Genomic DNA, 16822 nt, shown 5'->3' on the forward strand with positions numbered 1-16822 from the left:
TGTACAGGAGGAGTTGGGGGTCTTGCGTGTGTGAGGTGCAGGAGTACAGAGTGATTGCACTGAGAGCAGGACCCTCTCCCTGGGGTAGTACAGAAGAGTATCACTGAGTTTGAGGCCTCTGTTGGTTGCCAGTACACAACCCCAATTGTCAGAGGCTATTTGAGGTAATAAGTTGTGTTAAAAAGTTGAAGTCTGTCCCAAGCCTTGCGGTCCAGTTTCTGTGGCGTGAAGCGACTGAGGGTACAAGACTCCCAGCCACCCCCCTCCCCCCGGATAGGACGCCAGTCTATCGCGAGGTTAACCCCAGCATTTGCCAGTACTCATTCTCAGCTGGGTGGACTGGAGCATTGTGTGGTTAAGTGCCTTACTCAAAGACACAACACACTGCTGCCCTGGCTGAGACTCGAACCCACAACCTTCAGATTGTGAGCCCAACGCCCTAACCACTTGTCCATGCGCCACACCAATAAGTAGTGTAAGGAGCCATTATTAAGGAACCATCACTGAGGAATCTTTCCAAAACCCTTGAATAGAGGAGAGAAGACAGTCAGAAATGTTGCAGTGACACATCCGGCTTCCTACCCATGGGGTAAGACCATAAGAGATATGAACAGAATTAGGCCATTCAACCCATCAAGTCTGTTCTGCAATTTCATCATGGCTGATCCATTTCCCCCTCAGCCCCAATCTCCTGCCTTCTCCCCATATCCTTTCATGCCCTGACCAATCAAGAACCTCTCAACCTCTGCCTTAAATGCACCCAATGACCTGACCTCCACAGCCACCTGTGGCAATGAGTTCCACAGATTCACCACTATGGCTGAAGAAATTCCTCCTCATTTCAGTTCTAAATCAGCATCCCTCTATTTTGCCCTCTGGTCTTAGACTCTTTCCCCCACCCTCCCCATAGAAAAAAAATCTTCCTTCACATCCACTCTATCTAGGCATTTCAACATTCAATAGGTTTCAATGCAGTCCCCCTTCCCTCTTCTAAATTCCAGCAAGTGCGGGCCCAGACCATCATTTGATGCTCACGTGCCCCGTCATTCCCAAAATCATTTACGTGAAGCTCCTCTGGATCCTCTCCAATGTCAGCACATCCTTTCTTAGATAAGGGCCCTAAAACTGCTCACCAGTGCCTCCATCTTGTTATTTCATGCTCTCGTTATTTGTTGCTATTTTATTTATAGCTGCATTTCAACAGTTCACCATCTTCGATGCTCTTGCTTTCATTGATCCTGTTTACAGCTACTATTCTATAGATTTGCTGAGTATGCCCGCAGGAAAAAGAATCTCAGGGGATGTGTGAGGTGATGTGTTATGTACTCTGATAACAAATTTAACTGTGAACTGTTAACTGTGAACGGAACTCTTCTCGCTGGAGTCTCCTGCAACACAACTGGCTTCGCTATGACTAGGTCACAGAGTTTATTTAAATATTCTTCAACATGAAGCTTCTGTACACAAACTTTAAATATCCATTTACAGCCGGGGATCAGGCACGTAACGCAGAGACCAGCTTTAAAAATGCATTTCAGTGAAAGTAATCAAGCGCTCATTGGAAACGTCCAACTGCATCTCCCAGACAGAAGGGACATTGAGTTCAGCACCCGGCACACACTGAGGCCTTCTAAAATTGGTTCGTTACTTTAGAAGTGAGACCATTCAATATCACAGTTTCTTATGCAGAGCACGAAAGCCGGCCTCAGCTGCTACTATACAAAGGAAATAGTTTATATAAAATACCAAATCTGCTTTATGGCAGCAAGACACTAAAGCACACCTGTGTGCAAGGTTTATAAAGCATTAAGATTTAAGTGTTCCTAAGATGCAAGACCAGCTCCATGGTACTCAATGAAACGATGCTTCAATGCCAGATAGAAGGTTCAGACAGCTTGAAATGCTAAAAGTAAACCCCGCCTGCCTCAGTTCTTCAGCCAGGGATGGGCTGCAATTGATGCCTTGCTCCTGTCTCCGTAATCATAAAGCAACTCCTCGCCGTCTTTGATGTCCCGAGAGGCAACTAGTATAAGGTGGGGCTTCCCGTCCACGTCGTGTAACTTGGTCTGGCAGTTCCCATTCTTACTGTGATTGATCAGACGGCCCAGGCGTGTTGTTTCCTTTGTCGCATCCACACTGAAAACCAATTACAAAACACGAGAATCAGAGGGGCAGTTTCTAAATGGATGAAGCAGACATTTCAGTTGGATTCAGTACTAGTTTTATGGGAGAAGTCACTGAGTAGTAGTAAATGGTTGACTCCCTGACGACAGACAAGTAACTCCAGGAGATTATATTATCCTCAACTAGACAGCCGACATGCAAAATGGCTGTGACGGGTTCCCAACGTGGGATTCATGGACCCCTCAGTTAATGGTAGGGGTCCATGGCATAAAAAGAGGTTAAGAACCCAATCCACAAGACATAGGAGCAGAGTTTGGCCATTTGGCTCGGAGTCTGCTTCACCATTCCATCATGGCTGATATATTGTTGCTCTCAATCCCATTCTCCTGCCTGCTCTCCGTAAACTTTGATACCCTTAAGTAGTACCCATCAACCTCAATATACCCAATGACTTGGCCTCCTCTACTGTTCTAACAGTATGTCCTCCTGTTCGGAGGCTGTGCTCTCTGGCGAGAGGCCTGTCATTTGGCACAGGGGCAGCTCTCCCAGTGCAGGGCAGAGACTCGAGCCTCTGACTGTGGATGAAATTAGGCACACCATTCTCAGGTTCTGAGGAAGGATCAGACTGGAACTGTTAACTCTCTCTCTTTCCACAGATTCCATTTGACCTGCTGTGTCCACAGATGTTTTTTGGGAAAAAAAACCCACTGATGCTGAAATCCTCTGCACCAGGGAGCTTCAGAGTCAACACCTCATCGATGATCGTCATCAGAGAAAACATTACAGACCCTTCCGCCCACCACGTGCCCACACTTCTAACCTACTCCAAGATCAATCCAAACATTTCCTCCCACATAACCCTCAACTTTTCTATCATCCACGTGCCTACAAGTTTCTTAAGTGCCCTTAATGTATCTGGCATCTACCACCACCCCTGGCAGGGTGTCCCACACACCCACCACTCTGACGGCCTCCTGATACTTTCATCAAGCTCCTTAAGGTTAACCCCCCTCCTTGAATAAGCCATTTCCATCCTGGGAAAAAGTCTCTGGCTGTCCACTCGATCTATGCCTCTTATCTTGTACACCTCTATCAATTCACCCCTCATCCCCCTTCACTCCGAGTATCAGACTTGAAGAACACTCCTTCTACACAGAGGGGTATGTCAATTATCAGCATGACACTGATGTGCAAAACCTTCACATTGCATCGTGGAGTTTTAGACCGTCAGCGGCTACGGCCACAGCACGTCGTACACAAACACGGAGCCACGAGGGGCAGGTTCACTGGGAGGGCCGGCCGGCCGGAGGGAGGGGCTTACCAGTAAGTTTTACTGAGGTACTGGAAATAATACATGTAGCAGCCAGTGGAGGGGTCCTGTGCGTACTCAGCCTCGCGGCTCTTGGCATCGGCAAATTCGATGAGGTCCCCGTGGTATTCCACCACAAACTCGCCGCGCTGGAAAGGCTTTGTGGCCATCACACCGCGACCCTTCCCGTCAATTATACTAACCTGAAAGAACAGGTCCAGTTAGGAAAATCACTGTTGACTAGAAGTATTGGGTGATCATAGGCAAGCTTCACAGAAAGCATCACACGAACTAATACATCAGTTAATGTTATGCATTTGTATTCATTATATCTCTTTAAGTTCAACTTAAATTCATTGACATTCAACCATACACATGTAAACTACCAAACAAAACCATGTTCCTCCAGACCAGTACGTATAACTCATATACATAACACAAAGTAACGAGACAGAGAGAACTAGGGTGCCTAAGATTTTTATGCAGAACTGTGGTACTTTTACATATTGCACTGTACAGCTGACATACAAAAAAAAAATTCATGACATATGCGAGTGATGATTAACCCGATTCTGATATTGTGGACTGAGGGTGGGAAGGGGGCAGGGAAAGATAAAATATAGGAGCAGAATTAGGCCATTTGGCCCATCAAATCTGCTCCTTCATTTCATCATGGCTGAACCATTTCCCTCTTAGCCCCAATATCCTGCCTTCTCCCCGTATCCCTTCATGCCCCGACCAATCAAGAATCTATCAATCTCTTGAAGCCCAGTTCTTGTGTATATTTAAGGCAGTTGCCTGAGGCAACAAATTCACAACTCTCTGGCTAAAGAAGTTCCTACTCATCTCCTTTATAAATGGACCCCACCCCCCCCCACCATTCTGAGGCTGTCCCCTCTGGTCTTAGACACTCACCATAGGAAACATCTTCTCCACATCCACTCTATGAAGGCCTTTCACCATTCAATGGATTTCAATGTCACTCCTTATTCTTCTGAATTCCAGTGAATACAGGCCCACAGCCAAACACTCCTCATATGAAGCCACACTCAGGTTGGAGGAACAACACCTTATATTCCGTCTGGGTAGCCTCCAACCTGATGGCATGAATATTGACTTCTCTAACTTCCATTAATGCCCCTCCTCCCCTTCACACCCCATCCCTTATTCGTATTTAATTTTTAAAAATATATTTAATTTTTTCCCCCTTTATTCCCTCTTTTTTTCTCTCCCTCTGTCCCCCTCACTATAACTCCTTGCCTGCTCTCCACCCTCCAGGCTCCCCTCCCCCCTTCTCTCTCTCTCTCTCTCCCCAGGCTTCCCGTCCCATGATCCTCCCCCTTCTCCAGCCTGGTATCCCATTTTCCAATCAACTTTCCAGCTCTTAGATCCACCCCTCCCCTCCTGTCTTCTCCTATCATTTCAAAGCTCCCCCTCCCCCTCCCACTTTCAAATCTCTTACTATCTCTTTTTTCAGTTAGTCCTGACGAAGGGTCCTAGCCCGAAACGTCGACGGTACCTCTTCCTAGAGATGCTGCCTGGCCTGCTGCATTCACCAGCATTTTTTGTGTGTGTTGCTTGACTCTTCATGTGAGAATCTGTTTAATCCTGGATTCATTTTCATGAATGTCCTTTGAACCCTCTCCAGTTTCAGCACATCCCTTCTAAGATCAGGGGCACAAAACTGCTCACAATACTCTAAGTGAGGCAATTACATTAACATCAAAATTACATCCTTGCTTTTATAGTCGAATCCTCTTGAAATGAATGCTAACATTGCATTTGTCTTCCTCACCACAGACTCAACCAGCAAATTAACCTTCAGGGAATCCAGCACAAGGACTCCCAAGTCGTTCAGTGCCTCAGATTTTGTTTTTTCTTCCCCCCCCAATTTAGAAAATAGTCTACCCTTTAATTTCTTCTACTAAAATGTATGACCATACATTGCTAGACACTATATTCTATTTGCCACTTCTTTGCCCATTCTTCTAATCCAATTCCTTCTGTAGCTTCTCTACTTCCTCAGAACTCACTGCCCCTCCATCTATCTTCACATCGTCTGCAAACCTTGACTCAAAGCTATCAATTCCATCATCCAAATCATTAACATGTAACGTAAAAAGAATCAATCCCAACACAGACCCCTGTGGAACATCACTGTTCACCGGCAGCTAAGCAGAAAAGGCTCCCTTTATTCTCACTCTTTGCCTCCTGCCAACCAGCCACTGCTTTATCCATAGAAACCATAGCACAGAAACAGGCCCTCTGGCCCTTCTTGGCTGTGCCGAACCATTTTCTGCCTCGTCCCACTGACCTGCACACGGACCATATCCCTCCATACACCTCCCATCCATGTATCTGTCCAATTTATTCTTAAATGTTAAAAAAGAACCCGCATTTACCACCTCGTCTGGCAGCTCATTCCATACTCCCACCATTCTGTGTGAAGAAGCCCCCACTAATGTTCCCTTTAAACTTCCCCCCCCTCACCCTTAACCCATGTCCTCTGGTTTTTTTTCTCCCCTTGCCTCAGTGGAAAAAGCCCGCTTGCATTCACTCCATCTACTATACCCATTATAATTTTATATACCTCTATCAAATCTCCCCTCATTCTTCTACGCTCCAGGGAATAAAGTCCTAACCTATTCAACCTTTCTCTGTAACTCAGTTTCTCAAGTCCTGGCAACATCCTTGTAAACCTTCTCTGCACTCTTTCAACCTTATTTATATCCTTCCTGTAATTTGGTGACCAAAACTGAACACAATACTCCAGATTCAGCCTCACCAATGCCTTATACAACCTCATCATAACATTCCAGCTCTTGTACTCAATACTTTGATTAATAAAGGCCAAAGTACCAAAAGCTCTCTTTACGATCCTACCTACCTGTGATGACACTTTTAGGGAATTTTGCATCTGTATTCCCAGATCCCTCTGTTCCACTGCACTCCTCAGTGCCTTACCATTAACCCTGTATGCTCTACATTGGTTTGTCCTTCCAACATGCAATACCTCACACTTGTCAGTATTAAACTCCATCTGCCATTTTTCAGCCCATTTTTCCAGCTGGTCCAAGTCCCTCTGCAGGCTCTGAAAACCTTCCTCACTGTCTACTACACCTCCAATCTTTGTATCATCAGCAAACTTGCTGATCCAATTTACCACATTATCATCCAAATCATTGATATAGATGACAAATAACAATGGACCCAGCACTGATCCCTGTGGCACACCACTAGTCACAGGCCTCCACTCAGAGAAGCAATTCTCTACCACCACTCTCTGGCTTCTTCCATCGAGCCAATGTCTAATCCAATTTACCACCTCTCCATGTATACCTAGCGACTGAATTTTCCTAACTAACCTCCCATGTGGGACCTTGTCAAAGGCCTTACTGAAGTCCATGTAGACAATATCCACTGCCTTCCCTTCATCCACTTTCCTGGTAACCTCCTCGAAAAACTCCAACAGATTGGTCAAACATGACCTACCACGCACAAAGCCATGTTGACTCTCCCTAATAAGCCCCTGTCTATCCAAATGCTTGTAGATTCTGTCTCTTAGTACTCCCTCCAATAACTTACCTACTACTGACGTTAAACTCACCGGCCTATAATTTCCCGGATTACTTTTCGATCCTTTTTTAAACAATGGAACAACATGAGCCACTCTCCAATCCTCTGGCACTTCACCCGTAGACAGCGACATTTTAAATATTTCTGCCAGGGCCCCCGCAATTTCAACACTAGTCTCCTTCAAAGTCCGAGGGAACACTCTGTCAGGTCCCGGGGATTTATCCACTTTAATTTTCCTCAAGGCATGCTAGAATCTTTCCTGTAACACCATGGGCTCGTAGCTTTTTAAAGCAGCCTCATGTGTGGCACCTTGTCAAAGGCCTCCTGAAAATCCAAATACACATCAACTGATTCTCCTTTGTCTATCCTGCTTGTTATTTCTTCAAAGAATTCCAACTGATTTGTCAGGAAAGATGTTTCCTTGAGGAAATCATGCTGGCTATGGCCTATTTTATCATGCACCCTAAACCATATCCTTAACAATTGACTCCATCTTCCCAAACACTGGCCTATAATTTTCTTTCTTCTGCCTCTCTCCCTTCTTGAAGGGTGGAGTGACATTTGCAGTTTTCCAGTCTTCCAGAACCATTCCAGAACCTAGTGATTCTTGAAAGATTATTACTAATGTCTCCACAATTTCTTCAGCCATCTCTTTCAGAATCCTGGGGTATACACCGTCTGGTCCAGGTGACATATTTACCTTCAGATCTTTCAGTTTCCCAAGCACCTTCTCCTTAATAATGGTAACTACTCTCATATGTGAAGCCAAGCAGAGCTGCAGAACGGATGATGCTAATGAGAGAGATAATGAAAGACAATGGAGAAACATTCAAAATGCTAATAAGAGAGAAGAGAGAGATTAACGAGAAAGAGACACAATTCAGATGTTGGCATCTGCCACAGACCGTTTGCTTTGAACCTGAACTGTTTGAAGTTTGATGGACAGGTGATACCCCATCAGGGGGATAAAAATAGTGGGTTTGCTAAGGCACGACACATACACGCCACGAGACCCTGGAAAGAGCAGCGTGCCCCACAAGTTGGTGGGAGTTTGGAGGACCGGTTCGCGGGAATCGGTCAGAGGCTCACAGGGTGTAAAGGTACAATTGGTGGGAACCCGGTGTGTGTTCGCCCTTGCCTGGGTGCCAGGTTCACCATGGTAGAACCATCACATCCGGAATGGAGGGGTCACAGTCGGTGACCACAGCTGGATCAGAAGGCATCGAAAGGTTTGCCTGAAACCAACTGCATCTCTCACTCTCTCCCCCCCAACGGTACAACAACAGCGAATGCTTCGAACTGCACTAGACTAAACTGAACTCTGCTTCACCTTAAGACTGATCATTTTACCCCCAGACTGCGATAGAGCTTGGTTGATTCCTATTAACCTATTTCTGTGTATATGTGTATACTATCATTGCTAACCCGTTACATTTATATCCTTGCGGTTAGTGTACTGTATTACCTATTTCTTTAATAAAACTTTATTTGTTCCTAGTAATCACAGAGTGTTCCATTTCTGCTGGTTTGGCAACCCAGTTACGGGGTACGTAACACCACACAGTTCATGACACCTGGAACTTCCACCATCCTGCTTGTGTCTTCTACAGTGAAAACTGATGCAAGATACTTGCTCAGTTCATCCACCAATCCCTTGTTCCCCACTTCTACCTCTCCAGCATCTTTTTCCAGTTACCGATATCCATTCTTGCCCCTCTTTTACACTTTATGCATCTGAAGAAACTTTTGGCATCCTCTAATATAATTGGCTAGCTTACTTTTGTATTCCATCTTAACCTTCTGAATGACTTTTTAAATTGCCTCCTGCTGGTTTTTAAAAGCTTCCCAATCCTCCAACTTCCCACTAAATTGGCTTTTATGTTGGCTTTGACTTCTCGTCAGCCATGGTTGTCTCATCTTTCCTTTAGAATACTTCTTCCTCTTTGGGATGTATATACCCTGTGCCTTCGGAATTGCTTCCAGAAATTCCAGACATTGCTGCTCTGCCATCATCCCTGCCAGTGTTCTTTTCCAATCAATTCTGGTCCATTGCACGACACCTAATTCAGAATAGTGGATCCCCTACTGGGCTCAATCATGAGCTGCTCTAAAAAGCCATCTCATAGGCATTCTAGAAATTCCCCCTCCTGGAATCCAGCACCAACCTGATTTTCCCAATCTACCTGCATATTGAAATCCCCCATGACTATTGTAATATTACCCTTCTGAAGTGATTTTTCTGTCTCCCATTGTAATTTGTAAGGCCACATCCTTGCAACTATTTGGGGATCTGCATACATCTCTTACCCTTTTACTCTTGCAGTTTCTTAGCTCTATCTGCAATGACTCCACAGCCTTCCAACCCTATGTCACCTCTTTCCAGTGATTTAATTTTATTTTTTTTGAGCCAACAGAGCAATGCTGCTGCCTCTGCCCTCTTGCCTGTCCTTTCAATACAATATGTATCCTTGGACATTAATCTCCCAGCTGTAATCTTTCAGCTATGATTCAGTGAAGCCTATATCATACATACCAATCTGTAACTGTGCTACAAGATCATTTACCTTGTACCGTATACTGTGCGCAATCAAATATAACACCTTCAGTGCTGTATGCATCCTTTGCAATTTTGTCTGGGCTGTAGGAAGTCTGGGAGATCTCCAGACAGAGTACAGAACACTGCCCCTGGAGACATTCTTACTGAACGATTATGTCCTAATAGTTGAGGAATGAACAAATGTACAGAGAGAGAGCAACTTACAAGACAAGTTACCTCACTCAGGCCCAAGCTCGATGAGCCAAAGTCAATCTAAAGACTGGCACACTCCAAAACAATGGCCGCTCCAAGAACCATGGTTGAGAAAAGGGGAAGAGAGCAGGAAGCATGAGAGACACACATTCTGTAATGATTGATAAACCAATTGTTTGTAATCAAATGACCTTCCCCGGTGTCTCAGGGCTGGTTGTGTCTGGACCTTTACCATCCCTTGCCCCGGCACTCCTCTGCCAGCTGTCCCACAGCCCTCCTGTGGCACTCCACCCTCACCATTCCCAACATACTTTGCTCCTGCCAGATTTACAAACTCGCTCTCCGCTCCACATTGACAAATACAGTACCGTGCAGCAGCCTTAGGCGTTGTAGCTATATACATGTGCCCAAGACTTTTGCATAGTACCGCACAGCAAGAGTCAAAAGGTAAACCGTATGATGCCTCTGGTGTTTCATAAGTGATCAGACCTGGATGATGGCAGAGAGTTCAGTAGTCTCACGGCCTGGGGGAAGTTGTTTTCCATCCTAACAGTTCTTGTCCTAATGCTATGATACCTCCTGTCTGATAGTGGGGCGGGGGTGGCTTTAAAGAAATTGTTGGATGGATGGGGGGGGGATCACTGACAATGCTAAGGGCCCTGCATATGCAGCGCTCTGGATAAATCTCAGATAAGTGTAATAGATACTCTCAGCAGTCCTCGCAACCCTTTGTAGGGTCTTGCGGTCAGATGCCTTGCAATTCCTGTACCAGATGGTGATACAACTGGTCAGGACACTCTTAACCGTGCTTCTGTAAAATTTAGTTAGAATTGGCGGGGGGGGGGGGGGGAGAGAATGCCTTGCTCACCTCAATCTCTTCAAGAAGTGGAGATCCTGCTGTGCTTTCTTGACAAAAGAGGCAGTATTGAGGGGCAGGGTGAGATTGTCCATTACGTAAACACTCCTGATAAATATCTCCAATGGGTGGAAGACAGACCTCACCATTTCCCATCCCAACAGTCCTACGGTACCTCCTGCCTGATGGTAGGGGGTCAAAGAGTTTGTTATTCCTTACACTTGTGTTTTTTAGGGCTACATCAGATCTGGAGTAACGATTATTTTGCTCTTTACACCTTTGTACTGGAAACGACATTAGACAACCTTGACAAATAACTCCTGCCACCCAAAACAATCTGGTCTCCAACTCCGCAATAAAAAAAATGTAAACTGTGTCAGGGGGATGAGATTGCTCCCATTCCTGTTCACCGCCAGTGTGGAGATCCCAGCCCTGACTGGCTCAAATAACTGAACCCAGATGTGAAGCCTAGCCCAGAACGTCAAGATTAACATAATACCTTCATTCCTTCTTCCTTCCCAGTCCGAATCAACTCATCAATTACTTTCTTTTCTTCTGACTGTTGGCAGAATAGAAGTGAATAAGTCAACAGGTCGCTGGAGGATTATGGGCCTCCGAGCCAACAACCAGTGAGAGAAACACTCAATCTCACTGGGCATGTTCCTTTTACCTTCAGTACTTCACCTCTTCCACCTATCCCTTCTCCCCCAACCCGGTCTCAACTGTCACCTTAAGGCTCATTCATACTTGTGAGTTGGTGTGTCTGCGTCACTGCCAAAACGCTAGTTGGTGAAGGGGTTTCTATGCCACTGTGTTGAGTTTCTTCATGTTGAAACTCAACACGAAGAAACTCAAACTTCAAACAATGGCGACTGAAACTGAAGGAGGGTGAATTTTCTGTGTTTGTCCGGCCACAGAGACATGGACAAGGAAATACATTTCAAATATTTTCGGATGACGGCAGGTAGATTTGACGATTTGGTTCATCGTCTCCAACCATTTATTTCGCATCAGTGTACGCACAGTATACTCAGAGACTGGCAGTCACCATTCAAGTTTTAGCTTCAGGTGGAAGTCAGCAGGCTGTAGCAGCCAGCTACAAACTGGCGTCAAGCACAGGGTCCTCCATAATTTCGGAGGTCTGTAAAGCTTTATGGAAAGCATTGCAGCCAGAGTTCCTTCCCTGCCCTTCAGTCGCCCAATGGGAAGCTATTGCAGCGGAGGAGGAAATGCAATGCTACCAAGCAGACCAATCACAGTTGTTCGGTCTGCGTCGCCGCGACACGTAGTTACATTTTGGGAGAGGTGCACGTTAGGCTACAGCGTAGGGTTCATGGCTACGCCATACCTACGGCGTACATTTGACGCACAAGTATAAATCAGCCTTTAGAGTAACCCCATCCCTCCCCCCACCCTTCTTATTCTGGCCTCTTCCCCCTTTCCAGTCCCGATAAAGGGTTGCAGTCTGAAATGTCAACTGTTTATTCATTTCCATAGATGCTGCCTGACATTAAAGAAAGCTTTTGGCACATTGGCCTTCATAACTCATGTATTGAGTACAGGAGATGGGATGTTAAGTGCGTGGTGATAAACTGCGAGATGCAGGTTATAATTTCATATGTCGTTTGTAAGTAAGAGGACCATTAATATAGTATTTTTATTCTTATTGAGTACAGGAGATGGGATATTATATTGAATTTGCATAAGACATTGGTGAGGCCCAATTTGTCTGTGCACCAACCTAGAGAAAAGACGTGAACATGGCTGAAAGAGTACAGAAAAGAAGGTACAAGGATGTTGCTGGGCCTGGAGGACCTGAGTTATGAGGAAAGACTGAAAACGTTAGGACTTTATGCAAGGTTTTTTCCACTGACACTGGATGGGACTACAATGAGAAGTCATGGTTTAAGAGTGAAAGGTTTTAAGGGGAACATGAGGGGAAACTCCTTCAATCAGAGGGTGGTGAGAGAGTGGAACGAGCTGCCAGTGCAAGTGGTGCATGCGAGCTTGATTTCAATGCTAACAGAAGCTTAGATAGGTGTATGGAGGGCTATGGTCCCAGTGCAGGTCGATGAGAGTAGGCAGTGTAAATGGTTCTGCATGGACTAGATGGGCTGAAGGGCCTGTTTCTGTGCTGGACTTTTCTACGACTTTATAACCTGCCAAGTTCCTCCTGCACTGTGTGCGTGTGTTGCTTTGGGCAGATGCTGGAAATCCAATCTCGGCTTACCTTCAGCTGCCCTTCACACTTCCTATGGCTCCTCCGGATTGGGAAGTAATCAGTGACCTTGCGGTACCTGCCCCCTGGGCTTTTCACACTGGGAGAGACAGAGGAGAGCATTCAATCCCAAAGCAGCAACAACTCCGGTGCAGAGAGTAATCAGTAAATTTTAATATCAAAGTGCATGTACGTCACCACACACAACCCTGAGATTCATTTTCTCACAGGCATACTCAATAAATCCAATAACTACAGAATCAATGGCAGACCACACCAACAGGGTGCACAACTAGTCTGCAAAAGACAACAAACTCTGCAAATACAGAAAGGAAAAAATAATAAGCAATAAATAGAGAACATGAGATGATGAGAATTTGAAGGTGAGCCCATAAGTTGTGGGGACAGTTCAGTGACGGGGTGGGGGTGGGGGGCGGAAGAGAAGAAATTAAGTTGAGTGAAATTATCCCCTTAGGTTCAAGAACCTGATGGTTGAGGGGTGGTAACTGTTCCTGAACCTGGGGATGAGAGCCCTGAGGCTCCTGTACCTCCTTCCTGATGCAGCAGTGAGAAGAAAGCACGGCCTGGGTGATGGGGGTCTCCGATGATGGATGCTGCTTTCCTGCAACAACGTTTCATGTAGATGTACTCAATGATGGGGTGGGCTTTACCCATGATGGACTGGGCCATATCCACTACTTTTTGTAGGATTTTCCATTCAAGGGCATTGGTGTTTCCATACCAGGCTGTGATACAGTCAATATACTCTCCACCACAGTGCAGATGTTTCAGTCCTGCCTCCCTCAGCCATAGCAGCAATGACCAGAGCCAGTTCAGTTCAGCCACAGTCAGACAGATGGCACATTACCTGACTATTCCATGTTATTTTTATTAAACCCACAACCCACTTTCAATTCAAGATGTTACACTGTATCACAATAAATTGTCCCAGGAGCAGGTGGAGGGGGAGGCATGAGATTGGGGCCATTACCTTCAGAATCAGAGGCTAAGCTATCACTTTCGAGTCCAGGGGTTCCCAGTCTGGGGTCCACTGACTCCTCCGTTAATGGTCGGAGTTCAATGCATCTGAAAGGTTGGGAGCCCCGGGTTTAGACCACAAGACACAGGAGCAGAATTATGAAATTCAGCCCATCAAGGCTGATCTGCCATTCCATCACGGGCAATTTATTATCCCTCTCAGCCCCATTCTCCCCATAACCTCTGACACCCTGACTAATCTAGAACCCAGCAACCTTCGCTTTAAATATACCCAATGACTTGGCCTCCACAGCCAAAATTCACCACTCTCTGACAAAAGAAGTTGCTCCTGGTCTCTGTTCTAAAGGGACGCCCTGTATTCTGAGGCTGTGCCCTCTGGTCCTAGACTACCCAATGATAGGAAATATCCTCTTCATGAATATTCTATCGTGGCCTTTCAATATCCGACAGGTTGCAATGAGAAAGGGGATGTCAGAGGCAAGTTCTTCACACAGAGCGATGGGTGTGTGGAACACACTGCCCAGTGGAGGGTAGAGACAGATACCACACATTCAGGACATTTAAGACAGTCGAGGCACACGGATGGCAGAAAAATGAACGACTACGTGGAAGAGAAGGGTCAGGTTGACCTTAGAGTAGTTTAAAAGGTTGGCACAACACATGGGCTGAAAAGTCTGCACCGTGCTGCAGCTGGACAGATTATCCGAGTTTTACTCTACAACACGGGAATGTGAGAGCCCACTCTGGGGGAAAATAAGTGGACCAGACAGAGCACCAAGGGCTATAGGCCGAATACTGGTAAATAGGTGAGCAGAGATGGAATATGGGTCACCGTGGATAGGTGGGCTGTGCTATGATTATGAAAACGCAAGTTACTTAAAAAGAGAACGAGACAAACTGTTGAGTAGAAAAATACCCTGGGTACATTAGAAAAGCAGGAAGGACACCACAAAGAGCAGGGAGATTACAATCCAACATTAGAGGCACTGGAGAGATCACACTCAATAATGTGCACCATTTTGGTCCCACATTTAAGGATATTGTTATACTTAAGACGGTTGTGCAAAGCGACCCATGCAGTCCTGTGGATCACTGGAACGGAAGTGTTGAACCCACCCTCAACTGTAGAGACATGGGGAATTGACAAGGTGGTGTTCCCCCTAATGGGGGTATCTGATACCAGGGCACCGTTTCAGCTTAAAAGGGTGCCCATTTCAGAATGAAGAGGAATTTCGTCACTCTGAGATTTGTGACTCTACCAGAGAGCTTTGCGGGTGAAATCATTTGAGAGCTCGAGTGACTGGAAATTTTAAACTGCAGAGTGTCAAGGGGCATGGAGAGAGAATGGTGATACTGATGCCAAGGTCAGTCTCGATGGTACTGACCAGCAGAACAGGCTTGATGGGATGAAGAGTATTGTCCCACTGCTCTTTGTGATATGGTCCCTTTAGCCATGATATTGTCCTGACCCTTCAACCGACTCTGAGCTCAATCTAACCCTTCCCTTCCCCCTCAAACTTTTATTTTTTCCTTCCATAACAAACCTTAATCCAAATGATCAGAAACCAACTCGGCGAGGAGGAAGAGCCCAGGCACAACTGAGGTGCAGAATCACAGGGTGATGTAGTGGTTAGCCAATGACGCAGGTTCAATCCCCACCATTGTCTGTAAGGAGTCCGTACATTTCCCCCGTGGCCGTGTGGGTTTCCTCCCACACTCCAAAAGACCTACGGGTTAGTAGGCTGATTGGGCAGTGCAGGCTCATTCAGGAAGGGCCTGTTACCGACCCATACCTCTGAAACAAAAATACATAACAAAATCAATGTGCAGAGTTTAACTTACGGCGTGCGTTTCCGAGGCTTCCCGATACACTTTGTTGGGACACGTTTTGCATTTGCTTTTGTGCTTTTGCTCCTCCCGGGAGGTTGAGCAGCAGGTTTGCTCTTTTTCAGGGATTTGCCCCCAGCGAACGAGGCAGTCGCTGCAGTGTCTGCTCTTTCCTCACTGGCACTTTGCTCCCTGCTCGTCTCTTTAGCAGACTTTGTGGAATCTCCAGCAGTGGGTATACAAATCGTTTCTTCACCTGCAGTAACAGGGTATTTAAATACAAACATGTACTGTCTTTAAACTGTCAAACAAGGGTTTTCTCCATAAGTACAAGAGAACAAAACTAGACCAGTTGCAGTTGCCTGTAGGATATGAAGAAACGATTGATTACAGAGATTCAATCATGAATTTCTGTAGATGTACCATGTAACTGGCTACCTCACTGTCTGGTGTGGGGTGGGGCAGGGCACTGCACAGGATCATAAAAAAGCTGCAGAGAGTTGTAAACTCAGTCAGCATCGTCACGAGCTCTGCTCTTCCCAGTATTCAGGACTCCTTCAAGGAGCCGTGCCTCAAAAAGATGGCATCCATCATTAAGGACCCCCGTCACCCAGGTCATGCCTTGTTCTGATTGCTTCCATTAGGAAGGAGATGAAGGAGCCTACAGGCCCACACTCAGTGACTCAGGAACAGCCTCTGCCAGATTTCGGAATGGACACTGAATTCATGAACACTACCATACTATTTCCCCCTCTTATTTATACACACACAATGCAAGACATAATAAAAACTGTAAATTACAGTAAATATATAAATATGTACACAGACACTTACTGTAATTTAGTTTTATTATGTATTGAATTGTACTGCTGCCACAAAACAACAAATTTCACGACATATACCAGTGGTATCAAACTAGATTCTGACTGGTTCCGCTGAAGAGCCAAAAAGACACGCTGCGCTGATGGGCAGCTGCTGAGGTAATCAGATTCAATAAATTTAAACATTTGTACAAACGCAACTATCCTCTTGTGGACCCAACATGAAACCAACAGGCAAAATCTCAAACTGTTGTTCAGAGTTAGGTCACTCAATAGTTGTTGGTTTGAGCAGAGATGTGAAACAATTACAGGCACAAAAACAGAAGTGGACAGGCTGGAGGCG

General features: G+C 45.7%; 1 protein-coding gene across 1 annotated transcript in view; it reads right to left on the minus strand.

Annotated features, from left to right (window-relative positions):
* Positions 1–1393: 1393 nt before the first annotated feature.
* The window catches only part of LOC134359697 (N-lysine methyltransferase KMT5A-like), a 34333-nt gene continuing 18904 nt past the window's right edge, over positions 1394–16822 (minus strand). The window contains exons 4-8 of the mRNA XM_063073205.1: positions 15674–15914; positions 12845–12932; positions 11114–11173; positions 3446–3636; positions 1394–2136 (exon numbers count right to left, since the gene is read on the minus strand). Of these exons, the coding sequence (XP_062929275.1) occupies positions 1926–2136; positions 3446–3636; positions 11114–11173; positions 12845–12932; positions 15674–15914 (791 nt within the window). The 3' untranslated portion in view covers positions 1394–1925. The remainder of the gene's footprint in view (positions 2137–3445; positions 3637–11113; positions 11174–12844; positions 12933–15673; positions 15915–16822) is intronic.

This window comes from Mobula hypostoma, chromosome 21, assembly GCF_963921235.1.
Source record: "Mobula hypostoma chromosome 21, sMobHyp1.1, whole genome shotgun sequence".
NCBI lineage: Eukaryota > Metazoa > Chordata > Chondrichthyes > Myliobatiformes > Myliobatidae > Mobula > Mobula hypostoma.